Here is a 27,267-nt window from a genome sequence, read left to right on the forward strand (position 1 = left end):
TCAACCAAGTATTAGAAATGAACATTTTATTTTCAGCTTTTTAATTTGTCCAATTACTTTTGAGCCCCTAAAATGAAGTGATTGTGTGGGAAAAAAAAAGGCTTTAGTTCCTCAAATTTTTATGCAATCTTTTTGTTCAATCCACTCAATTAAAGTTGAAAGCCTGCAGTTAACTGCATCGGAGTTGTTTCATTTAAAATTAATTGTGGTAATGTACAGAACCAAATTTAGAAAAAAGTTGTCTCTGTCCAAATATTTATGGACCTAACTGTACATCTGCCAACCGATTGTATGATACATAGAGATCCCGAGTCATTTATAAAAATAAACCCTGTAATATTTTGTGATCTGAACAAAAACTTTATAAAGGTTTGCGGTTAGAGTTTGTGCAATCTGTTATATATTATTATGTGGGCACACCTAACAGAAAATGTAGAATGCCCATATTAATATCACATGGCAAACGGTTTCTGGACTTCATGGAACCATTTTTCTTTTTTATATAATCAGCATAGATAAACACTTTGTGTTCTCCCCAGAAATTATTTTCAGAAGCTGTAGCCAGGTGGTCAAAAAGTAGGCAGGCAAGTTGTGAAAAATGCAGTGCTCCCAGCAGTTTATGCCAGAGGTATCCAGTAACACCCTTATCCAGTAACTGTGTGTCCGCTTTCTACTGTCCAACTTTCTAATGGCCCTCTAAAGGCTCTCACCCTTAGTATGTCCCATTTTTCCATCTCTTTGTAATATGCCCCAGCTGTCCGGCACCTGTGTATTTTGACCCCAATTCCTAGTGTCCTATGGTTTGTAAAAAATGTACTAATTTGTAGAAATGTAACTACTGTAGTGATAGACTTGCAGTAAAAACTCCTGAGTGCCTACTGGCAAGAGCCAGCCAGAATTGGTAATAGGTAGTAACTGCGTTTTCAGTCATTTGCAGGTGGTTGCAAAAGACTAGCAAAGTAGTGCATTTTTTTTTATAAAATAAAAGCACTTAAAAAAAACCCTTGTATAGTTGTGATTAATGAGATGGCAGTGGTGGCAAGTCACCCTTGAACATTGCATGTAGCACCTAAAAAATGTTTAGCAACACTGTCACTTCCTACTGCCTAAAAAAGATAAAAAAACATGAATAATTTCTTCCAGTTAAGTTAACCCTAATTCTTTTTTCTTCCAGATTTCAGCATAGCAATTTCATTTATTTGCATTAGCTGGGCGATTCTAGACTACCACCAATCACTAAGACTGTTTCTCAAAGACAAAGAAAAGCTGAACTTTTTCTCTTCATTCATTTATTTCCTATGGAATTTTTTCTTGATCTCAGCACGTATCTTGTGTATCACACTCTTTACAGTCACCTTTCATTGGATGATTGTTCTGCATTTTGTTGGCTTGTGGCTTGTCTTCTTTCTATGGGCATGCCTGCAGAAGACAGACTTCATGAAGAGAAAACTCCTGGAGCCTTTCTACAGGGCAACTGTGGCAGCAATCCTCTACTTCTCATGGTTTAACATAGCTGATGGGAGAACAATTCACAGATGTATTTTTTACCATACGTTTATTACCATAGATTCATTGTTACTTCTATTGTCATGGAAGTATCTTAAATTTCCATCCATCCTGGATCATTATGAAAGTTTGTTTTTCTGGTTAGCTGTACTACTAACTGCTCTAGGTCTCATCATAAGGATGTTTTATTACAAGTATGTCCACCCCAATGTGGTCAAAGAAACCAAAAAGGTCTCTGATGAAACTGATGGTATGGTAGAAGGAAAATTCAGGATGTTTGTAGCAACGGCAAAGAAACCATATAAGATACAAAATGAACGAATGGCCCACTTAGCACACCAAATTTATTAGTGCTATTCCTGTCAGCTGTAGCATTGGATTTGAAACACTTCAGCATGTGACTGAAGTTATCACTAATTTATCCTTCATACCTCAAATGCTTAATAATGGGCTCGCATAGCTCATTGTGAGCAGCTCAAATACCAAAGCCTCGGGCTCAAATTATGTTTTTACAATATAGCAGTAAGATTATAGCGTTCATGAAGTGTGCAAAACAACAGTAAGATCTGTGCTTTTATTCCTAAGCCATTTGCAGTAAAGTGTTGTCACCCCCACCCCCCACCAATCTTTTAATTGGTCTGATCAAAACTAATCTACTGGCCTTCAGACACTAAAGATTTAAAGAGGAGCTTTTCCCAAAAATCAGTATAGGGACAGTCACCAGTTTTGCCTGTATGTAGTCTTCCGGCAGCTGATCATTCTCCATTACTGACCCACCAGGCCTTGTTCTGTGCTGTGGTGTTCTATGTGTGGTCACATTTGTAGAGACAGGACTTTTTCTTCTTGATGTCCAGAAAAAATGACAGTAAACAGCACAGTAAGTGGCATGTTCACATTTTTTGAGACTGGTTTCTGTATGTCATACAGCAGATATGGCTCATTATGCACACATATACCAAGAAGTCCAATTTTACAACTTTTTTATCCACTGTGACACCAGCTTGAGTTAAGGGACTGCCAATGATCTTCCAAGCTGCTAAAAAGGGGTCCTCCTCTTCCTGTTCGATTGGTCATCTTTCTTACAGTATAGACAATAGGTCTGGAATGACTAGATTTCTACAACTGCAGGATAATTCTGGAAGGAAGAAGGTGTTACAATAGGAAAAGAAAAATGTTTTGTTGGTTTATACCCAGAATCCATCAATAACTAAAATATCATTTCAAATGGACTTACTTTTTAATATCTTGTAGTCGTGATCTGTAAAGTTTATCTTAGGATTTGAAAAGCTTAAAGTCCAACCCTACAAACAGGCAAATGATATGCAGTTTGTACCAAAAATATTATAGGAATTTGTTTACAAAGTGAACATATATACGGAGCAGATCCATATGGTGACTGTTTGAATGTAAGTTGCTATATTTATCATCATTTGGATGGACATTATGGTTTACATATTTTACCTGCACACTTAGCAGGGTCAGATTGAGGTTTTCAGCTAATAGGATTATTGTTCTCCCTTCTGATATAAATTTCTGGTAGAGCCTGGGAGTGAATTATTTACAGTGGCTTCAGAAAGTATTCAGACTCTCTTCACTTTTAAAACTTTGTATTGTTGCAGCTTGATGCACTTAAATTGAAACCTTTTTTTAAATGTTTTTGTTTTTAGTTAAAGACAGAGAGCTAGATTTGATTGTAATATGTTTTGCTTTCTTTCTAGAGTAAGCAGAATGTGTGTAATTGCCAGTTCTCCGCTTTATCTAATCAATAATATTTTAACCCAACCCAATTCAGACTGTACTTTATTTTTGTCCCAGTAATCATTCGGCAAGAATGTGGATTGTAAATGTTGCTGTGGAGGAACAAAATCTAAACAAGTACCATCCCATATTAGTCTGGTTTAGTTGAACATAGAAGAAATTGTCAGGTTTGTGCACAGTGCTAGTGTTGGTTCCAGGGGTGCTGCTTTGCTCCACTCCAACCACTTTCCTGTATTTCTCCTGTAAAAAGCTTTGTGCAAGCACTGGAGATTTCACATGCCAAGACTGCCTAAAGCTTGCTGCAGGTCATAGCATTGAAACACGTTTATGGTTCTCTTTAATTAAAACTACATGCTTCCTTTTCTCTGTATTTGTAATTGGTACACAGAGTGCTGCTATGGGCCATTATGATGCTCCAGTTCTACAAAAAATCTCAGATTTGTACTTTTGACACAAATACTAATAGTTGCTGCTACACAATTAAGCTTACTAGGGATATAAGTAGTTCCTGCTTTTGGAAGTGCCTTAAATTTTGCTGCAAATGAATTTTGCATAATGTATTTGGATTTGCATTTATTTTTTTACGTGTGTATGTATGTGTATATATATATATATAAATATATATCTATATCTAATGATAAATAACAGCATTTCTTATTCTATAGTCATGTACACACTGCACAAGATGACCAGTCTTGTGGGTCAGGGGGGACTACATCCACCCTGCAGGGTGCTTGTGAGTCATGCACAGAACATAGATCTCTGTACTTATTGCAGATATTGACACCCATAATACCTCCTGTACTTTGCTTGTGAATGTCATATTCCTCACAATAGTCCTTTGTAAATTTTACATGTTCAGCTGATGTGCAAGTAAAAATGACAGTATTAATCATTTTCCTAAAGGGAAAGACTACCCACATTATTTAATTTTCCAGGCAGGGTGAACACATCACTGTCCCTAGAAGTTCCTGCATGCTCCAATATTCTAAACTATCAAAGCCCAGACACTTTTTTTGTTGTCACATAGTTTAACCATAGATTTCTTTCAGTCAGTGCGTCACCATATCATAGTGAAGGGCCAAAAGGAATGTGTGGGTGGGGAGGTAATAGGTAAACTGTGACACCATCTGGCAGGGTCAGTACATAGTATATTCAGAATTGCTAGGACGGATAGTACTTTAAATCTACCTGCAGCTTTACAGAGTTTACATTTTTTATGAAAGCCCTACTAGAGTCCATGCATCTGATCATCTTTTAACTGCTGGGGATTGCAGTCTTTACAATATAGTCTGTGTGCAGGAACAGAACCAGTAGTTATGTCAGGGAAATCTCTCCCATAGATACCCAATCAGATCAATTAAACATGAAGTCAATTTATTCCACCACCAAGCCTGTAAATTGAATGTTGTATGGAGCCTAATCCCTGAAGAAGCCATATTTTGAATTCCTACTTGTTGTTATACAAAAATATATGCAAAAATTGTGATGTATTTTAAATGACAGCAGTATACTGCCATCTTTTTGGACTGAGTTTTTCTATTAAACAATTTTATGTTAAAAAAATGTAAAGCATCTGTTATAAAATGGTAACCTTTCTTAATAAATGTCTATTTTACATCTCTCCTACTCATTTAACACTACAGACTAACAAAACAGTTCGGTGGCATTCTTCTATATATTTTTTTTTTTTTTTAATAAAACTATTACCTTAATTAACTCTTTCCTCCCTTGAACTATTGTTGTCACAATTCACAAATGATAAGGATAACAGATTCAGCCACATATCTGTAATTTTAAAATTTTACTTGGCTTCCATATAAAAAAGGCATTTCTTTTAAAGCTAATGATTCTAATCCATGCTTTAGTGGTGTGTCAATTAAGCCTTAGATGTTTGCAAAAATTACTTAGGCTGTGTACACGCTCAATTATTGTAGTTGGAAACAATCTTTCACAATTGTTCCCAGTGACAAACAACTGAAAGATGAATGAACAGCGCCATTCTGTTCTATAGAGAGGGAAGGAAGAAGAACAAGCGAGTGGCATCTTGCTGCCCTCTCCTCCCTTCACCTCTATTTCAGTCACTCATCTTCCGTCATTCATGGATCTGCCAGAATAGATCCATGAACAGTGTTGAATGATCTCTATACACATATCAGATTCTTGCTTGAGAAGAATCTATTAAAAATAGAGAAAAAATAAATACATTTTCGTGAAGGCCACTAAGGGACAGGAAGTCATACAGCCTCTGTGTACAGAAGCATTGGACTGTAGGCCAGCCCATGACAATTATCAGAATACCTTGTTGTAGTACCAAGAGTAAGATCATAAACATAGACCTATGTCCCTCAATGGATTAAAAAAGGAAAGGATTTTACGAAAGTGCTTTACTTCTGGTCTATTGAGAAATACAGGGAGACTTGCAAGCACAGGATAAACACCTAATGGCGCCAGAGAAAAGTACCTGCAGCTGAAGCCACCTAAAGGATTAGATATTGAAAACTGGATTAAGAAAAATACACACCCCACAAAGGGGACAAAGACACAAAACCTGGGAACTTCCGATAGAATAGGTAGAAGGGAGCTGGATGCTACAAACCCAAGAGGGAACTACACTGATCCAAGAAGACTAGAGGGGAAAACGACCCTGGGAATAAAAACGCAGAAGGATTAACTGAGCCACTCAAAGTTGAGTTACTTCACAGTGAGGGTGCATCCCCATTTTTCAATGCAGATTTTACAGAGGAATTAGTAAACTTAGGGCTTCCAATTCTGCAGGATGATCAGAACCCATGTTTTAGGGGGCTGTGTGCTAAACAAGGTGAGAGGGATTAGGCAAGCTTTGTCTAAGGAATGAAAATAATGTTGCTGCCAGTTCAATTTTTAGTGATGCAATCCTAGAAAGATGAGAAAAGGTATTGTCCCTTCAAACCCACACAGGTTAGTAGCTACCTAAAGGCAGCATTCAAAACCCAGAACCTTAGATATGTGGCCAATGTTCTTTATAACCACTCATGGACAACAGGGCTATGGAAGAAATAAGGGGAGAAGCCTTAGTGAGCCATTTGTCATTTTTTGTCAAGATTTACCCTTTTACTGAGGAGATCATATTGAAAAGATTTAATCCAAACAACCATGGTTGAGGACAAACGGAGTCAAACCAGGACTTGGTAATGGGCAGGCCCTGCCAGCTGAAACGGACACTTAGGTCACTTTGGTACTGCTGATCAGTATCATTCAACACAGGATTCCCTCTACCAGCACTGGGGTCCCCTTGTTAAAGTGAGCCACTGCCAGAAGCGAGTGGATTAAAGTCTACAGAGGTTCTTCCCAGTTGGGAAAACCCCCAGTAAAAAGTCCAGACCGTTCCAGTCTCCAAAATCTCTAACTAGGTAGAGGGGACTTTAAGCATATGGTCATACTGATTCTGTAAAGTTTTGAGTCAGAGGTCGCTAGGGCAAGGGGAATATTGGTAAGATAAAGAAGATGCAGAAAAGTGCCTAGAACCTCCACAGATAAAGCATTAGGCTGGGTACACTGCACGATGCATAAAGGAGTGCTGTACCTACAGCACCATTCTGCTCTATGGAGAGGGCAGGGGGAGAACAACGGAGTGGCACCCCGCTGCGTGCTCTCCACCTTTGCTTCTATTAAGTACGTTGGTCGTCCATGGATCCGCCAGGACCGTCATATAGACGATGGGCGCTGTACACATGCCAGATTCTAGCCCGATATCGGCCCTGAGACGATTATCAGACAAGAACCATTGGACGTGTATACTAATTGACCTTGTACATCCACATCAGGATCCTCAGAGTAAAAGGCGAGAGAGTCTAAGCAAGGGTGAACTCTAGTTAAGCAAAATGAACTACAGAATTCAGGACATAATTCCATGTGTTCGTTCATAGTTTGAATGTCTACAATAACAATCTAAATGTGAGAAAAAAACACTGAATGAAAATAGGTGTCCAAACATTTGACTGGTAATATTTATTCACCATCATAATGACAGAGGTCCTGGCAAATCTGTACACCCATAGCAAATTATTTATTTATATATATATATATATATATATATATATATATATATATATATATATATATATAAATTCACTAGATGGAGTGTAGAGAGGTTAAAACCACCAGAACAAAAAACAGGTAGCCTTCAAATTGGAACAATTTTTATGTGATAATTATCTATCTAAGGGGATTTTTGTAAAGACATTGATATCCTCCCAATCCCTGTTGAGTTTGCAGGACAGGGCTAGTAGAGGTAAATCGTCCTAAAAAGATGAAACGAGCATAAATTAACACATAATTTACCACTTTAAGCCAGCAGCTTAATTTCTACCCTATTCTGTTCAAAATGTTTTTAGATACTCTAACACATGGCAAAAAGCTACAGATATAAAGAGTTTCTTTCTTTTTTTTGTTGAATAGTTATACATGATGAACCAAAGTTTAGAAAACTAAAGCAACAGTTTTAAATGATTGTTGTGTTTACCTTTAATATCAAATAGGAAATAAGAGTATTTCTGCATTTCATGAAAGAGAACATTTGCATACAATCACCACAAACAGCATCTCCTAATACAACAAGTGTTTGTTCCTACCTTCTGCTCAGGATAAATACAGAGGGGAAACATATCCAGGAAAAACTGCTTTAATAAGTTATATATTCAAAAGGTAAATTAATGGAGGTCTTTCTTCCCCCTCCTTCGAGGTATTTCATGATGAGTTCCAGAATGGTAATTATACAATAAGGCAAGCCATTATGACTTGTGATACTTTTAAAAAACCCAGAAAAATGTACACTGACTGATTCAGCTGTTCATACCCTAGGTAAAGGGGAGGACGCGTAAAGTTTGATGCAGACATCACACATCCTTAGTTGAAAGTCTTGGCTACTTCATTCACATCAAGATGCAATACAATTTTAGGATCCCCTGCTACATGTTATGGCTTGTCTTATATAAGCATACCTGCTCCTCGTGTGCTCGTAACATTACAAATGTATTTCCTAGCATGGGAGGAACAGCCTACAACTAACCAGAAGTTGCCTTTGAATGGAACTGAACACAGTCTGTACAAGAGGAGGTAGGGGGGACTTTACAAAAATTATCTACAGGAAAACTGAAAAAAAAATTCTGGCAAGAAAATAAGAGGTAGGTGGGATGTAAAAGCTAAAAAGGATATTCTACAGGACTGAATAATTGAAATAGTTGAAATGGTTCCTCCTCTTTGAAGGCCAAAACTGAAAGTATTTCCTTGGAAAGTTGCAGGATGGATGCAGGTTTATCAGATCTAACATCTGTGCCTCAGGGATTCACCTGGGCTTTGTGTTTGTGAAGCACCTGCTGATCTGCAAAGTTTGTATAGAAATCCATGCTTTTCCAGCATTCCTCACAAGAAGTCCAACTCCAGTGCCTGATGCAGGGATATGAGGTCATTGTGGTTTGTGATTCTCCAGAAAGGCATGTTGTGCTGCAAGAACAAAACACATTCAATCAGAGATGGCCAAAGTGAAAGATAAGAAGCCCAAAATATGTACAAGTACTCTTTTTTATGTACAAAATAGCTTAGCAACCTAATGGTTTAGACCTAACAAATGATGTGATTTTTTTTTAAGTCCTAAAATACAGCTAAATTGAACGAAATAATAAAACTTTTTCGCCATACGGTCTGGTATGACTGTAGAGTTTTAGGAGCTTCTTAGAACATGTATAATGAAGAAGGTCATTAAGTCTATAGTGTATACATAATGAGGGTATTATGACCTATTTTGATCCTTTTATATCTATATTTTTGTTTCCATTTCTTGTTATTATCTTCATCCTTTATGTGAATATATGATAGTGTGGGATCCGGCATTTTGTTTACATGAAAGTGGTATTGCTTCCCTTTTTTTTTTGTTTTGTGTTTTACCCCTTTGTTTAGTTTTATTGTTATATTTTGTTATGTCTACTTTCACCCTGTGAAAATGGAGGAGTGGCAGATATTTTTCCTGCATCAATGAAACACTTGAATGAATCCTGTCATGTTTTAGGTGTTTTTCTTTTTTTTACCTGTACTATTAGGTTCATTTTTCTTGTTTATCTTTTTATTATGATGTTTGTTGGATTTGTACAGTTTGTTTGTTACTGTATGCTGCTTTTATTCTGCCAATAAAGAAATGTTTTAAAAAAAATACAGCTAAAACTTTGGTACAAGTTGTCCATTAACTCGTTTACTGCTACAGGTTTTCTTTCTTCATACATTTTAAATTTTTAATTTTTCCGTATGTGAGGTATTATAATTTAGCGTGCCTTACACGTCATGTTGTGGACTGGGTTGGGGGCACTTCCAGGTGCTCCAACTATGATTTAGAAATGAGTATGGAATCACCTTGGAATCTGAAAGCCCTTCTACACTGTAAAGTAACTCAACTACCTGCTACCCTGAAACACAATCTACTAATTTGGGACACGATACTCACTTGGAGGGAAATTAGATGCAAACTGAAATTGCCTACGTTTGTATCTAAATATGTTCCTACTAGTGGTAACCCAAATTTTGTCTCAGGACAAATGTGCAAGGTATTCCAAATTTGGAAGGAGAAAGGGCTGTGTTATTGGAAAGACTTATTGGACACATACACTCACCAAATATTATCTGCCTGGGCTCTACAAACGAAGTATACTCTGCCTATTTGGTCAATCCACCCTTTGTATTATTTGCAAATAACAATACATTGTAAAACACTGACAGAGCCATATGCCCAAATCAACCCAATGTGGCGAGATATCTTTGACAAATTACTTACCTTATCCCCTCCGTCAATATCTAATCTCTACCAATACTTTCAGAAAGCTTTTAATAAACCACCCTCTGAGACCAATGTGCGATAGTGGCAAAAGGATTTCCCAAACTCAGATCTGGTAGAACAAATTTTACAGGGTTACCTGAATGTACGAAAATATGATAAATGAAGTCTGGAGAGAGTCTCAATTCAAAATTATGAATGAAGCCTACAAGGTGTTCAGAAAGAGAGACTCAATTGATGCGCAGGGACACCTCTCTTTATATCCCAAATGTGGTGAAATCTGTGCTACTTTAACGCACTATTTATGGAGTTGCTCACTGATTGGCAAATTCTGGGACATGGTAATGAGGTCCATTAAAGAGACTACGGACCAAACACTTCAGAAGGACCCTATCTTGTGTTTGTTTCTTGGGAGCAGGGGTTGCCCACAATCACACAGATGAAACATAAAGGATGGACCACCATATGTTTATTGGCGGCCAGGAGGGTTATTCTGAAGGAATTGATTAACCCAGTGGGACCATCCTTGCAAGGGGTGACTGCAGTGCTAAAGAAGATTTTTGACAGGGAAAAGTTTGAAACAGAGAGAGCAGATGATAAGCAAATCTCTCGATTCTTTCAGGTATGGCATAAACTTATAGAAAAGGTTGTCAGTTTACATGAAAGAACTCCTATTTATGACCGATTTAAATATTCCACATGTTATGCCTTAGTGTGACTGACTGCATTTTCTACAGATCACAAGGATATATTCGTTAGTAAATTTGGATGTTTTTTTCTGCAACAGCAAGATTTAAAGCGAATCTTGGGCTATTGGTTCTGGTTCTTTTTATGTTGTTGACTAAATGTATAGAAAATTTTCGGAATTATATGACACTTGAGCTGACATATACTAATTTTTTTTTTGTACAATTTTTTTAAAGGAAAGTAAAAATTATTTTTTAAAAAATTATTTTTTTTGTCTAGAAAATTACTAAATAAAACATTTTCTTAATGCAGAAGAACAGCGCCCCAAATTATCAAATTGGAATGCTTTAAATGCCTAGAAGTATTTCTTTCACTTAAGCATGCACAGAAATATCCAATACAACACTGTGCATGTAAATGTTTTTTTTTTTTGTGCAACACATTCATGTTGTTTGTATGCACAGGGTAGTGGGGTGATGTTCAGTTATTATACATACACACAATGGTGCTTCAAGTTCAAGTGGTTCAAGTTTGCTTTAATTTTTTGTTACCTTTTTTACTTTCATTTTCTATTTATTTTTTTTTTACTATGAATGTGACGTAAAACACCATCTGAGTCCTAAAAGTAGATAAATAAATGAAATAGGAGCATGTCTGGATTCAGAGCAGTTAAACTCACAGTAGAAAAGTGGGGTAAACAGTGTGTGTGTTAAAAGAGGTGCAGGCTACAAAAAAAAACTAGAAGAAGATGTCCCAGATTTTAATGTATGTCAAATACAAATGCCTACATACCTGTTTTGCTGCCATTTCTTCATCCCTGCCATCTCCAATCACCACATAGGTAACTTTCTTTCCAAATCTTGTCACTATCCTTTCAAAGCAGCTTTCTTTTCCTTCAAGTAAAGGTTAATGTTTTATCACATTAATGTTCAAAATAATAAAATGACCATGATAAATGTAATGTAAGTTCCACCAACCTTTATTACAGACATGTGGCTTTATTATTTTTAAACTTTAAAGGTTACAGTGATTATTACTGTATTGGTACTTACTGGTGTAGAACATATAAAGGTATCTTTCTTGAATTCTACTGAGGGACATGGGAATCTTGAACTGCTGGGTTGTGCTGACACTAGCATGGGGCACTAGACACTGGTAAACAAAAAATGACCAAGCTGGTAAACTCCTAATTAGTTGCAAGCAGTGCTAAGAGCACACAGTAAGCAGAAGTAAGGGACTTGTATCCCTCAATGAACTGCAAGGAAAAGATCTTATGTTCTTACAAAATTTGTACCTTATCTATTAAGATAATTATAGATTTGTGAACTGCTGGGATGTTGGAAAGCAGTGTAAAGGTAGGGACCAGTACACAATTACAGACCAAGGGGGCCACAGACCAAAGGGACCCTTGGAATACCTCAAAGCACTACAGGGGATGGATAGAACACCATCCAACAGCAAAACACTTATCTTTAGGTCACGGCTAAGGGACAGTCAATGGATTAAGCTCAGGGACCTAGCTGGTAAGCAGAGGGCAAGTTCAAAGAACAAAAACTGATCAAATAGTAAAAGTTACCAAACTGACAGAAGTAAAACCAAGGACAAGCAACTCTGTATTCTATCACATCCTCAGCTACTTCTAAATACAGGAAATATTTAGCTGGAGAAAGGTGCCCCTTGGGACCCCTTCAAAGGGTCCAAGTATATGAAGACAATAATGCTTGCAGTGCCACTACACAACTTCAAGGAGGCTCCCTCAAAGTCAGTCAATCCACTCTTCAAGGTGATGGAACACATAGGAAACTGACCAAAATATAGTCATTCAATAATATTCCACTTCTGAATACAAAGCCATAAGACATATTGGAACCTGGTAAGAAAGTAAGGAAAACATGATCCCCAAATATTTGTAGAATGTTAGGTATAAACGAGGACGAAAGTAGAGTGCAGTGAGTGCAACACCCATCCCTGAAACCATAGGTGACATCTTCTAAATAAAGCCTAAAAATTGAGATTCAAGGGCTCCACAAGCCTTCAATGAAACTGTAAGTGATACTAGGTCCAAAAGGACCTCCAGGAGTGACTGACTAGAAGCCTCATGAACCAGGCTAGAATCAGGGAAAGGGCATTGGATTCTTGCATGAGAGCAGGGGTGAATCACAGTTATGTAGAACTAGGAGCCAAGGTGAAAAGAAGTGCTCGCCTTTCCTGTTCAAAATAATCTTTGAAATAAAAACAAATGCAAGCTCAAGTGGCGCTGGTATAAGAAAGCAGCAATGCTAAAAAAAAAAGCATCATGAGAATGGGAAAAATAATTTGGCTGCACGCATGACACTTCACCATGGTACACCAGGACTCAGTCTCTGAGCATTTACCCTTTAGCAGTATGGAACTAGCATAGGGCAGGTTACACATCCAACTCACAGACAGTAAAGGTGCCCAGAAAACTGACATTAAAGACCTCCAGTGCTAGATTGTAAGCTCTTCGAAACATGGTACTCTCTTCCTGTGTCACTCTTTGTATTCGTCTGTCATTTGCAACCCCTATTTAATGTACAGTGCTGTGTAATATGTTGGCGCTATATAAATATTAATAATTATAATAATAATAATAGTGGGCTTTGTTGACCTTACTCGAAAGAAGTCATCAGAAACAGGACAAACACAATGGTATGGAGTAAATAGCTTTGGGCCTGCAAAAAACATTACCCATTTAGTCTGGAGAAGTGCCCAGGTAGGACTCAATGTCTGAAAATCACAATACACACATACTATATACATGATCAAGCATGGACCCAGCCTTTGTCACTATGAGGTCCTAAGAATAGCTAAGTCTGCAGCTGTATTAAGGAGATTAGCTCTTGCAGAGTTAGCAAAGTGTCTTGCTTGATGAAAATTAAAGAGAAGGAAAGTTTTTTTTTTTCCTATTCGGAGGAGCTGACAAAAGACATCCATTCTCCTTGGACACTAGCATTCTAAAAGTAAGAGGGGTTGTACCAGCAGGCTTTGTTTCTTGTTTGACAGTGTGCAATGCCTTATGGTGGTGGCAACATAACTCACCTGTGACTCATGAATCCTGTGCCTCATAATTAAAGATAAAAAAATTAATGGAAATATTGCTTTGGACATTTCGGTTTAAGAAAAATGGAGTAAAAGTCTGTGGGTGTTTAGAGTATAGAGATGATGTTGAATATAGACTCTGCAGCTTCCCCTAAAGGCACGTTATTTGGCCAAAAGTTTAGGGACATTTAACTAGTGCACCAATAAAAGCTTTTTAAACATTTTTTCCAAAACAAAAAAATTTAAGTCTGGTGTTTCCAGAAAATGCAACAGCTAATCATACAGAATACAAAAGGTCTTTTGGACAGTTCTGCTGTTTTCTGTTTCAGAATGAATGTGCCCCTTTTGTAAGTGAGGTGAAAAATGGTGAAAACAAATGGGTGTTTAGAATCTCTTTTAATGGTGAATGTGCTCCTTGCCTATGTCCAATTCTCTTTTGGATAATGGGTACAAATTTCCACAAGATGGGCTCCATTATCTTGTGGAAAGCCTTTCCAGAGGAGGCTAGATTAGCTGAAAAAAGGAGGCATCTCCATAAAAAAAATCCAATTGATTTGGAATGAGATGTCCAACAAGCCTAAAAAATGTGATGCTTATGTCTTCAAAAACTTTTGCCCAGATAGTATGTCCTTTAACCACCTGAGCGTTACACTGAGGTCTAGATTTCTGTACCAAAAGTGATCCACTGTTTTTCATGAATTTTTTTTTTTAAATTGTAGACCTGTAACTTACAGAAATATGTCCGAACAGGGGTTCTAGTAGATAATATGAATATAAAAAATGTATTTACTTTTATTTTTTTTTTATTTTTTTGTATTGGATTGGATACCGGAGTTTGTATTCAATCCAATACAAAATGAGCGTTTGAATTTACCAGTTATGTACTTTGTATTAATTTTATATTATTTTGTATTGGACTGGATACGCAAGTTTGTATCCAATCAAAAACAAAAGATAAATTTGAATTTCCAAGTTATTTACTTTTATTTTATTTTTTTTTATTTTTTGTATTGGATTGGATACAGGAGTTTGTATTCAATCCAATACAAAATGACAGTTTGAATTTACCAGTTATGTACTCTGTAATTATTTGAATTATTTTGTATTGGATTGAATACAGGAGTTTGTATTGAATCCAATACAAAATGAATGAATGAGTTTCTATTTGAATTTCCCGCACACGCGCCGACGTCATCACGCACGCAGGGAGGAGCCGTCCGTTTTTTTTTTCTCCGCCGGACGGCTTCTCCCTGCAGAGATCATCCGGCGCTGGACGAAGACGGACGTGGACGATCAGCGGGACCAGGTAAGATGCCGGCCGGTATCTTGTGTTCAGCCGGCCGGGCGGCGGAACGCAAGATGCCGGGCGGCGGAACGCAAGATACCGGTTGGCATCTTACCGGTCCCGCTGGCACCCGACGCTGGAGAGGGAGATCGACGGACGACGATGGACGGAGGACGACGCTGGAATAGGAAAACGACGCTGGAATCCTTACCTCCATGGTCCCGCTGGATGTGCACAGCGGGACCATGGAGGTAAGGATGTGACAAAATTACGGGGTTAACCATCCTAGCCATTTTTTTTTGCCCGACCTTCGTACGGGCATACCGGCAAGGTGGTTAAAGACTAACGCAAATATTTTGTTTTTCATTGTTACTTCTATAAACAGCTTTCATGGTATGGTGTAAAAGAGATGATAACAAAAGCAATAATGTCTTATCTTATGTTGACTATACACAAATCAATTCTTTTATGTGATTAATGAAAAAAAAAACATCATGGAGAGAAACCAGTACATGCTGCAACACACAAACATGCTTTAGAGCAGAAAGACAATTGGATCCATTTCTACAATGTCAGTACTTTGTCACATTACCTATTTTTGTGGCACTGTATACGTTCTGTATTGGAAAAACTTCTCCTAGCCCATAGAGCAGGACTTTGGCTAAAGCAGGAACCAGCTGTGTGGTTGTTATTAATACATTGACACAGTTCTTCCTAAAGTGAAAACAGTGAGATATATTTAATCTTAGCAGAACAAGTGATTTCAGTAAAAATTTGCAACTAATAGCCTAATAGTGATTTCTGCATTAACATCGCTGCATGGTACCAACATAAATATTAAACCAGTAATAAAAATAAAAACACAATAAAAATAAAGTAAGTGAACCTTGTATTTAAAGCAAAAAACAAATATCCCTGCTTACCTTGCTTGGATAAGTTGTAAACACTTCATAGCAGTTCCTAACCAGCCATCTGTCAATGTCTCTATATCATCTCTAAGTCTCTGAAGAGAGTCACGCCTCTGTGGACTCAGTAATCCTGTAACAGGAATACAAAAATGTTAAATACTTTCAACATTTCCCACAAAAAGCAAATTGACTACAATTGTTAAATCTGGAAAAGCCATGGCAAAAAAAGATGCATTATATGGAACCTGGTATTGATACATTTTCTATGGTGACTAAAGGTTTCTGATCAGCTGCATAGATCAGTGTGCTAACCCAGGTATCATACCATCCTCTAACTAGTCAAAAACTAACTATAATATATTATGGTTTGTTGTATTCTCTTTTTAAGTTGTGTGTTAAATTTGAGCTGCTAAACTCTGTAAATAGGTTTTTGCTTTTCAACAAGGTAGCCAGGATTAGCTTGATAAAAGTGAAAAGCAGTCTAGAATAATGTTATCAGGGGTTCTGGTGATGTGAGGTTTAAAGGAATCTGTTATGATAAAAGCATTGAAAGTACACATAACTGGAATGTATTAAAGGTGTTTCACTACTTATGAAATCATTAACCCAGGGTAGGCATTAAATTGAAAGTTCCTTGTTTCCACTCTGACAAATACCATTATTGTGATTTTAATACAATGATAGTGATAACACCCTTGTGTTAACCATACACACAACCATGCGTCAACCATAGTGTAACACTATTTTCACTGTAACACCAACACCATGAAACAGACACTGACATACATTAGAAATACTAATGATAAGAAAAGAGCCTTATTATCTGCTTCATGTCTTATGGACAATATCAATCGACCAGTGGATCAGATCTTTTTTTACTGCTTTTTACTTGTTGGTTATAAATATTTAAAAAAGCTCTGGTCACATTTTTACTTTTACTTTTTACTCCCATGATCATAACAAACACATTTGGGGGCCTATTGTGATTGGTTTTCATTTGCTTTAAGCAGGTGTTGTATTCTAATACAAGTTTAAAAGAACGCAGAACCTGTTTAAAACAGATCATATCCAGGACAGAAGTAGATCAACTGCAGGTCAAACACACTTGTCAGTGAATTGTAAATGATCTCAGAAGTTTGTCAAACTAATGCCATCGTCACAAAGAAAAAGCTCATCAATACCACAGCCATAAACATTTGGTCAAGCTGGGTTGTGCTAAGTACATACACACCTCTGATGAGTTAATTAAACACTACCATTCGATGATGCTGTATATATGAAATAACTGGAAAAATGATACACTTCACTCACCTGCAACATTGCTTTTATATTTTTCATAAACTTCACTGACTCTCCGGTACCGAAATGCCAGCTTTCTCATCCAGTCCATTCCACCTTGGACACCACTACCAGAGGTTAGGTTTCGGTTTCCTGCTGTCCCATTAAATCCATCAGTAGTAAAGCTGTAATTACTGCGAACAAAAGTGGAAAACAAATAATGAAAAATTATTTTTAATAGAAACCTGCCCGTAGGTAGAGCAAATTTTACTAAGCCCGGTATGCTTCAATTACTAACAAACTACTTTAAAATACAAAAAACAACTATAAATTAATAGATAATATTAGTTGTAACTGTATAATATTCTTCTTCCATATAGCCTTCTAAAATCAATGTGTTTATGCTATGGTCATGTAATCTAGATTTTACATTCTTTACCAAACATGTGACATGTCTATTTTACATGCATAGCAATGAACATTATCAATTTTCTCATAACAAAGCAAAAAAAGAATATATATATATATATATATATATATACACACATTTGGTAATTTAACATAAGGATAATTGTAGTTTCTAAATAACATCTTATTTTATTCTAGAATAAAAATGAACACAAGGAACAAAAAAGTGACACATTTCTGTATGTTAAGGAGGAAAAAGCTATGCATGCATGAACAACAGAGTTAAGTACCGACTGTGGTACATTTTTTTTCCACTGACAGATAAACTTCCAGGACAAGCTTTTGTGGGTCAACACACTTCTTGGTCCAAGCAGTACTGATATGCAACAATTTTCATTGTTCACTCAAACAGAGATAAAACCTAGCAAAAATAGACACCAATCATCAAAATACACATCAATGCAATAACATAATCCACACACAGAAAAGGAACCTTCATTATTACTGGGTCATACAGCTACATTTCCAGTAATGTGTTATTCATCATTCAATACAACTGATGTAACCAGGAATGTGTTACTGAAAAAACAGGAGAACTAATAAAGACAAAATTACTACACAGGCAGACCATTAAGGAACATAAGGATTATGATTTCAGCACACCCGTCGGCCATCACTTCCCCCAACCAGACTACCCTACAATAGAGATGAATGTTTTGGTTCCAAAAAAAAAAATTACTCAGAAGAGAAAAAAAAATTCAACTACAAAATTTTAATTCTGGTACAAGAGGTAAACGACTGAATGTAGACCTCAGCTTTCTAAATGGCTAACAAATAGTTTTACGTCTATTCTCAACTTTTTCTTTCTCGGTTAATACCAAAACACACTGCTCCTTATATGATCTATGTTCTCACTTTTTTTTATCCAGTGATTATTTATGTGCATTAATTGTTATCTTTTGAGGGCTTTTAACATTATGGTAAATCATTATCTGTCATTATATGTCAGTACTGCTTGGACTGGCTAGTAGGTAAACCCACAATAGTAGTACTCTTCTCTGGTTAGATCAGGGGTCAGCAAATGCCAACCTTTAGGCCAGATACGGCCTAGCCGGTAGTTCGTTCCGGACCAACTCCCCCCCGGCTGATCCGGCATAATGTGGGCCGGCAACCCGCCAGGGGGCGTTAGGAACTACGGGAGCCGGTGTCACAACTTGCTGTTGCTCCCCTTTTTACCACGGCCGGTGTTGATACTTCCGCCGGCGTGGTAAATAGGGAAGGCTCCCTGAAGGGAAATCCCTCTCCTCCGCAACGCATACGGAGGGGAGGGATTTCACTTCAGGGGGCGTTCCGTGGTGGTGGGCAGAGCCATTGGGATGGGACTCAGAGTCCAGCCTAGTCTGCTCCCGCCCACCCCTGAAATGGCCATAAAAGTTTGCCGACCCCTGGGTTAGATAGTCAATAATTAAAGAATCCTAATGTCTGAAGTAATAAAAGGAAAGCCATGTTTCACACAGCACAGTACCTTAAATCCTGACCATTATCATCAGATGAAACATCTTCCACATGAACCTGGTCACACTCCTACAAAAATAAAATAGCTTAGATTAACATTACTTTGTATTTAGGCAACAGCATATAAAAAAGAAAATTAGTCACCATACTGCTCAAGTTCAAAATTATTTGCTCAGAATTCAACTCAGTATAACTACCAACAAATATACATCCTAGTTTGAAATGAGCTTATTACTGCATTGACTTGCAAAGCAAGACTAACACTATTTAGAAGTCAGTGAAACTAGTGGAATCTTCAAGTTTCATTTGTTTCAATCCCAGTAATTGATTCTCCACCAGTAAATGCTTCCATAAATGTGAGATTCATTGCTGTATAAATAGACCCCAGAGTCTTTTATGGACTATTTATGCACTGCATAAATTGTCCTTGTGCACTGAAAGCTAAATGCAATGAAAGAGCACATAAAAATGCCATCTTCCTTATAGTCTAAACCAGGGGTGCCCACACTTTTTTGGCTTGTGAGCTACTTTTAAAATGATCTACCAACAATTAAAATGCTAAACATATAATTATTTATATATATACCGAATATGACACCGAAGTGACTGGACAGGAAAGCTACAGTTCACTTGTCATAGGAGAATGACATGCTGCACGGTAATTGAACCCTGAAACTGAGCCTAAACTGACTTGGCTGCCCAGCACTAGTGCTGGTCGAATAACTCACTATTTGATCGAATAGGGAGATAGTGTTTGGGTGATCGAATGCTGAATTCGAACACCATTAAAGTCAATGGTGGGAGAATTCGGGTTTTTTTTGGGACTGTGAAGAACTGCTAGAGCAATCAGGGGAGCAGAGCTGACACCTTCGCTCCCCTGATTGCTCTTGCAGCCCTTTACTAGTTGTATGTCTTCTTGGAAAGAGTTTCTCTATTCAAGAACACAGAGAGTCCTGTGCTCCTGGATAGAGAACTCTATCCAGGAATAGGGATAGTGCTCCCTGATTGGCTGAGAAAAGTGTACCTCAGTTAATCAGAGAGCACTAGGGGTTTTGAATGGGGAGACATTTCCCCATTAAACCTCTAGTGCCGGGGGTCTTACACTGTTTTCAATGAATGCGTGCTCTGTGATTTGCTGCGGAAAGGAAAATCCTGATGACGTTTGGACCCTGTCATCAGGGTTTACCTCTCCTCAGCCAATCACAGAGCAGTAGAGGTGATGAATGAGGAGACTTGTCCCCATTTAACCTCTAGGATCCCACACTGACAGGAGGATTCCCACGGCTGTACATCCTGTCATTGTGGGATAACCTGTAAAAAAAAAAAATAAATAAATAAAAGTTAGTAAAACAAATCACACACATTCAATAAATTACTTTAACATAATTTTTTTTTTTTAACACACGAATTCTGTGCTATTCGGGTCAGGTCCATCCGAATTCGAACAGCCAAATTCGGGTCGAATTCGAACACCAACACTACTCAGCACTGCTCACCTCAGACCGCCCTTTCTGCCTCCCTCCCCACTCCCCACTGTTACATGAGCCTTCTCACACACTGAAAGACATTCCCAGCATCCCTAGAAATGTACAGCAAGGAGGGGTAGGGCAGGGGTCCGTGATTGACTCCCGTTGCCTTTGCAAACGACCAGGAGATCGCAATCGATGTTTTGGGCACCCCTGGTCTAAATAATATTAAATCATCTTTCTTGCCTATATTTAGTGTGTCTGAAACATGACTGTCTACATCATTCTGAATCATGTTTCCAACTTCTTTTGCTGCATTGGAAGCTGCTTCAGACCACTCTTTACAGAAGAGCATCCCATCAATCTATTCAAAATACTATATCTTACTAATTTACCTATTTACTTTCAAGTAGAATTTGTTTCATTGACAAAAGCACCCATCTCATCTCAAATAATGGTGGTCATTACAGTGTTGTATCAAAAAGTAAATGCTGCCTGTAAAGACCTTTTCCGGGGTCCTTGTGCACAGTCTGTGTGTCTTTTTTCATCCAAAGAAAATGAAATTAAACAGATGTAATTCCCATTTGGATGTAGTCTGCCAGCGAAGACAACTTTAGTAGTAAAGCAACATAATAGGACCGGTCTTTCTGTCTTTTATTCTATGCCCATTCCCAATGCTCATTTCAACAGGAGATAGTCAATGTATGAATCAGAAAGCCAAAAGAATTGCACCAGCAAAGTTTCCTTCAGTCTGCAGGAAACTAAACTGAGTAAAACAATAGGGTAAAACATATAATGTTGCCCTAAATGGCACTTTTGGGGAAGACAATCAACATTTTTATAAGTATACCTACCTCCAAGTCATTGAAAAATAAATGTGTGTCTGCAACTTCAAATATCATTTCTTCCATGGCTAGGCCCGATCCTACTACTAGAGTTGGGTCCTAAAGAGACAGATGATGTAAAAAAAAAAAAAACATTTCAATATAAATGTTATCACTGAATTACAGATAGGGTAAAACAATAGAATAAAAAAAAGCTAAGAAATGAATGAACTAATGGATAAAGAGTGAATATGTCTAACATAAGCCCAAACATCAAATTTTACTATTCTCTACCTTATGACAATTCTTCCTAAACTGGAATAATTTTCATAAGGGAGAGAATAGTAAAATTATGACAGTATGTATTAGTTACGACTTGGAAAGCATAATGGCTAAGCAATTATAACATTTCCTTTTTTTGTTTGCATGGGTTTCTTGAGGGTGTTCCTAGCTTGGTAGGTTAATTGTCTTCTAATCAAAACTGACTATACAGTGGACATATGTGTATGACTGTATAATATATTGCAAGATCCTTTTATAACATGCTAGAAAATTGTAAGACTAATTAGAAAACAAAAAAAAAAACTTCCATTTGGTGTTATGATCATGTTTTGAATTTTGTGTAACTCTAAAATAACTTTTGCAAGTCTTCAATTCAAGCGATATATATATATATATATCTACATACATACATACATACACACACACACACACACACTTCATATAGGCACCAATACCACCAGCATAATAGCCTTGAGAAAGGGGACAGTTACCTCGAAACACATCACCATTGCAGCCCCAGGCCCAGCAGTAGATCTTGGGACCTTTCATCGAAATGTGCTTCCTGGGTGACAGCAGATGTCACACAATTACCCATCTCAGAGTTGGCCTCATCCATGCTAGTGCTGCTAGCAGAAGTAACTATAATATAGCCAAGCCGCAAATGTAAGGCTCAAAACTTGTCTTGGTCCTGAACCATTTGGTTTGGTTTGAGGGGGCTTTGCAATCTTTGCTTTATACTAATTTGATGGGATCCCACTACTATTAGGAGCTGCAGAACCTAATGCAGTATTGCCCTACTGATTTATTGCCAGAACAAACTAAACTATATACTCGGCTCACACCAGTAGATAGAGCTGTATTCTCACATAAATATAGGACAAAACACAGGATAAAACACAGGAATTTTGTTACACACTTTAGATAAGGACACAACGCTATCTATTGGTGGATGTTTACACAGGAAAAAGGAGGGAAATGTACGTACAAATGTTTTTCAAAAAATACACCATGCATGTAATAAGTCATTGTACTAATAAAACATTTTTCTGTATCTTCAGGTAAAAATAAGTGCCTCAGTTTATATTTTGATTGGTTTATATTAAAGCATGTGTGGTAAATGTAGAAAAGTGAAATTGATAACTTTAAAAATGATTCCCCAGTCAATTCACTCCCCAGTCCATTATTCCCCAGTCCACTCACTCCCAGCCATTCGAATCCTATTTTTCCTATTTTCAGTATATAATAAAACAATGACTCATTCTGTCTCCTAGTGGCAATTGTCAAAAATACACATTTGTCCCAATAGGAAAATAGGGTGAATCTAGGTTGAATTGACGGAGGAATTATATATACAACCCATAGTAATAGATCAGGTATTTTGAAAATTGCAATTATCTTTTTGTTGTCAATTGTCTTTGTTTATTGAAACTCTGTGAGGTTGGAGTGTGAGCACTCCAAAAAAAACCGTAAAGGCCTTCATGCACACTTGTTCCTAAATACTGCAGAGCTACCAATCTATTCCTGGCTTCAATATTTAGTGAATTCCTGACCTAGAACAAGTCAACAATAGCAACTCCTTTATTTATACCCTCATGTGTGTACCCACATCCCCATGTGTATAGAATACAGAAACACACATTTCTAACAGCTTATTTTTGTTTCCTAACAAAAGATTGCAAAGAAAAAGAATATCTAAAAAATACAAAACACAACTACCACTATATAGTATAATAGCTGACTGTGAGCATCCTTGGGTATAGTACAAGTCTTTGTAACATAACCTGAATTTCATATGGACTGAAATGTAAAGGATGGCTTTGAATGGATAAAATTGGCAATAAATCTACACAGGAACTGTGTACAGATTAACAGAGTCTACCAATTAAATATCAGTGAAAGTCAAACACAGATGGGAGGAGTCCTATTATCTGTACCTTTCCGTATTTTTGTGCATATGAACCGGTGAGCAGAGAGTGAAAGATGATAATGGTCTCATCCAAGTCCCACAAAAACACACGCTGGGGAAACAAAGAGAAATATATGCAACACAATCCTTATAATATTCAAGAGCAGGCATACTGGTAGAAATGAGAGAGAGGAGTGCACTGTAATGAGTAAATGAAAAGTGGTACTTAATGGATATAAGAAATTATACATTTAATTACAGTTAGGCCCATAAATATTTGGACAGAGACAACTTTTTTCTAATTTTGGTTCTGTACATTACCACAATGAATTTTAAATGAAACAACTCAGATGCAGTTGAACTGCAGACTTTCAGCTTGAATACAGTGGGACAAAGATTGCATAAAAATGCATTGCATAAAAATGTGAGGAACTAAAGCCTTTTTTAACACAATCATTTCATTTCTGGGGCTCAAAAGTAATTGAACAAGTTAAAAAGCTGAAAATAATTGTTCAATGCTCATTTCTAATACTGGGTTGAAAGCCCTTTGCTGGCAATGACAGCCTGTAGTCTTGAACTCATGGACATCACCAGATGCTGGGTTTCCTCCTTTTTAATGCTCTGCCAGGCCTTTACTGCAGCGGCTTTCAGTTGCTGTTTGTTTGTGAAAATGATTCTGCTATCATCCACTACTGTTGTCTTCCAGGGATGTCCAGGTCTTTTGGCGTTGCTGAGTTCACCAGTGGCTTTTTTTCTTTCTCATGATGTACCAAAGTGTGGATTTTTATGCAATCTTTTTGTGCAACCCACTGAATTAAAGCTGAAAGTCTGCAGTTCAACTGCATCTGAGTTGTTTCATTTAAAATGAATTGTGGTAAAAAGAAAAGTGAAAAAAAGTGAAAAAAGTTGTCTCTATCCAATAATTTATGGATCTAACTGTATTCATATCTAATACATTACAGCTGCAGTTCTTGGTCCCAGTACAACTTTGTATTTGGTTAGGGCTCTACCCTACACAGTAAGGTCAAAACATTTTTGTAGTTTTCTATAAAAACTGGAAATTACCTTTAAAGAGAATCAGTTCGCTATAGACATACAATCAACCTTTATAGTGCTTAACAAATTACATGGCTGCTAAAACAGTAGGGGTTCTACACTTTACAAAGTATAAGCGGACTCTGAAAAGTAAAAGAGCAAATAATGTAAAGTGTTCACTTTTAATTCCTCATCATATGGAGTGGTAATGAAAAAAACCCCAAAAAAACAAGATTACTTATAGCACACTGGATGAATGAAGTGAACATAACTTTATCTTGTATATTAATCTGAATTAATTCAGATTAATTGTTAAGTGAAAAGTTTTTATTCTATTTTGAAATCAACCCCGCTTGTTTATACCAAAAAACAAAGTTGCTTTCCAGGTCTCTGTTGCTCCAAAAGGAGTTTTTTAACATTTGACCCAAATGTTCAAAGTCAAACAAAGTTTATTTTCTTTAATACAATAGTTTGAATTTTTTTCAGCAATAAAATAAAGTTTACCAGAAAAATGTAAGTTCACCTGCCATTTAAAATACCATGATGGTATATGTCTCACATAGTTGCAAATGCAAAAACCAAGAGTCCATGTAATGACTGTCTTAGTTCGCAACACACTTCGCCACATGGCTTCTTCAGGGGAGATAGAGACAAGTAACACAAAGTATGCAATGAGTGGTGGAGCTCAAAGAGTTGATGATAGGTAAGAGTTAATCAGGATCTGTATTATCTGGTAGAAAGCTGGTATGGTATTTATATTACCCAGCATAACATTTTAAGATAATGCAGAACATGATGATTTACTGCAGTTAAAAGAGTATATTATAGATAATTTCCATAGGTATAGGACTAACAAATAATTGTTTTATCATTCTGTGCAAACTGTGATGGGCAAATGTACCTTATTGCAAATGTACTGTTTAAAGGTTTAACTGAGACGGACAGCTTACATATGTCTCATTGTGAATGAAAAGAAACACATCACAGTAGATGAACTGAGAAGGGACATGAGAAGGTTCCCACAGTTTTGCTGACAATACTATGTTCAGGGTCTTTGCATTACTGGAATTTATAATATTTATCTCTTGCTGTTGGCATAATGTTAATAAACTGTACACCCTACAAGTTGCTGGACCCAGAAGTCCTGTGATCGCAAAAGCAATATTAGTATAAAGTAAGAGCATTTTACTATACTTTAAATTGCCACACATTTTGAGTGCAATTCTCTGTGCCCTGAGCCATCTCTAACAAGTTCCTTAACGTACATTTTGACATCTCTAGTCAATTTCATAGTACATTTGTCCATCTCAATTCACACATTAAAACAATAAAACAAGCACTTCCAGTAAACAAATCACCATGTACTTAGTTTATAATTTTATCCAAAAGAATAAAGTTTCAGAATATTCAAATGTTAGTTCTGTGTTGACCATGTGATAGCACTTTTATGTCAACAGGTATTAATTATGCGCCTTAAGAAGTACATCATGCACTTTTTATTACACATCTTCTTATTATACATCTTCTCAGACTGGGCTATATTCATAGTGGCTCACCTCAAGATCACCGTGCTGTGGCGACAAGGAATCAGCTTTCTTACCCTTCCCCCGGTTCTTTACTGGCATATTCTTTTTGCTTTGTTCTTCTGTCTCTTTACTGCTCATTGCTCTCATGGGTTGGCCTGCAGAAGAATCACCTAAAAAAGTATATATGATGTCAGTAAAGCCTCTGCAGTAATGATTTATTATTGTGACCGTTTTTTCTACAAACATTAGGCTCACACTTCTAATTATCTATTTAAAATCAAATATAATCCTTCAGAGCAGATATCAATGAAGGGATAAGTCTCAAGGCTAACATATTAGATGAGGGACTAGACAGAGGTGTCCTATTTCTCCATTTGCTCTAGCTATTTACCCCCTCGCTATAGCGGTTCGCAATCTTCCTGATATAAAAGGGTAGTGGCTTCATGAAACCTAAATATGGGCTCTTTGTGAATGATCTTTTAATTTATATTTCTTGTCTGCTATTTACTATCCCAAAATTATTACAAATACTAACTTCCTTTACTAAGATATAGGGGTTGGCGATCAATAGGAATAAATCTCTAGATCTTACCTTCAACCTTCCTGATTTAGTGGTAGCCTTATTACAAGACAATTTTGACTGGAGTATACTTTCCTATCTAGGCATTCATCTTACCCCATCAAGTAGCTCTATGTAGCTAATTGTCCCCCTTTCTACCAAAACATTTTTGAGGATCTGCTGAACTGGTTATTTCCCCTCTCACCCCATCTTGGTTTAGTAGAATAGCAGCTATCAAGATAAATATTTTACCACATTTATTTTACCTCTTTCATGCTCTTCCCACAGCAATTCCTGATTTTGCAAAATGTTCTACAAAACTCTTAACTCATCCGGGGTAAGAAAAGGCACAGAATTAATTGCAATACATTATACACCCCTAATGCCCTTGGAGGCTTGGGGGTGCCTAATATCCTCTTCTACTATAAAATGGCCCAAATTGCTTTGCAGACTTCAATGGAC

At 37.1% G+C, this 27,267-nt stretch overlaps 2 protein-coding genes across 6 annotated transcripts in view; one reads left to right on the top strand and one right to left on the bottom strand.

Annotated features, from left to right (window-relative positions):
- The window catches only part of XKR8 (XK related 8), an 11,319-nt gene extending 6,435 nt beyond the window's left edge, over positions 1-4,884 (top strand). The window contains exon 3 of the mRNA XM_072420562.1: positions 1,175-4,884. Within this exon, the coding sequence (XP_072276663.1) occupies positions 1,175-1,857 (683 nt within the window). The 3' untranslated portion in view covers positions 1,858-4,884. The remainder of the gene's footprint in view (positions 1-1,174) is intronic.
- A 2,861-nt stretch (positions 4,885-7,745) lies between these two features.
- EYA3 (EYA transcriptional coactivator and phosphatase 3) overlaps positions 7,746-27,267 on the bottom strand; it is a 48,766-nt gene continuing 29,244 nt past the window's right edge. For all 5 annotated transcript variants that reach the window (XM_072420574.1, XM_072420608.1, XM_072420582.1 and 2 more), the window contains 9 exons: positions 26,277-26,416; positions 23,714-23,797; positions 21,528-21,617; positions 19,218-19,276; positions 17,318-17,478; positions 16,022-16,136; positions 15,691-15,812; positions 11,546-11,646; positions 7,746-8,748 (listed from right to left, as the gene is read on the bottom strand). In XM_072420574.1, coding sequence (XP_072276675.1) covers positions 8,668-8,748; positions 11,546-11,646; positions 15,691-15,812; positions 16,022-16,136; positions 17,318-17,478; positions 19,218-19,276; positions 21,528-21,617; positions 23,714-23,797; positions 26,277-26,416 — 953 coding nt within the window. In that variant the 3' untranslated portion in view covers positions 7,746-8,667. The remainder of the gene's footprint in view (positions 8,749-11,545; positions 11,647-15,690; positions 15,813-16,021; positions 16,137-17,317; positions 17,479-19,217; positions 19,277-21,527; positions 21,618-23,713; positions 23,798-26,276; positions 26,417-27,267) is intronic.

Source organism: Pyxicephalus adspersus, chromosome 1 (assembly GCF_032062135.1).
Source record: "Pyxicephalus adspersus chromosome 1, UCB_Pads_2.0, whole genome shotgun sequence".
NCBI classification, from domain to species: domain Eukaryota; kingdom Metazoa; phylum Chordata; class Amphibia; order Anura; family Pyxicephalidae; genus Pyxicephalus; species Pyxicephalus adspersus.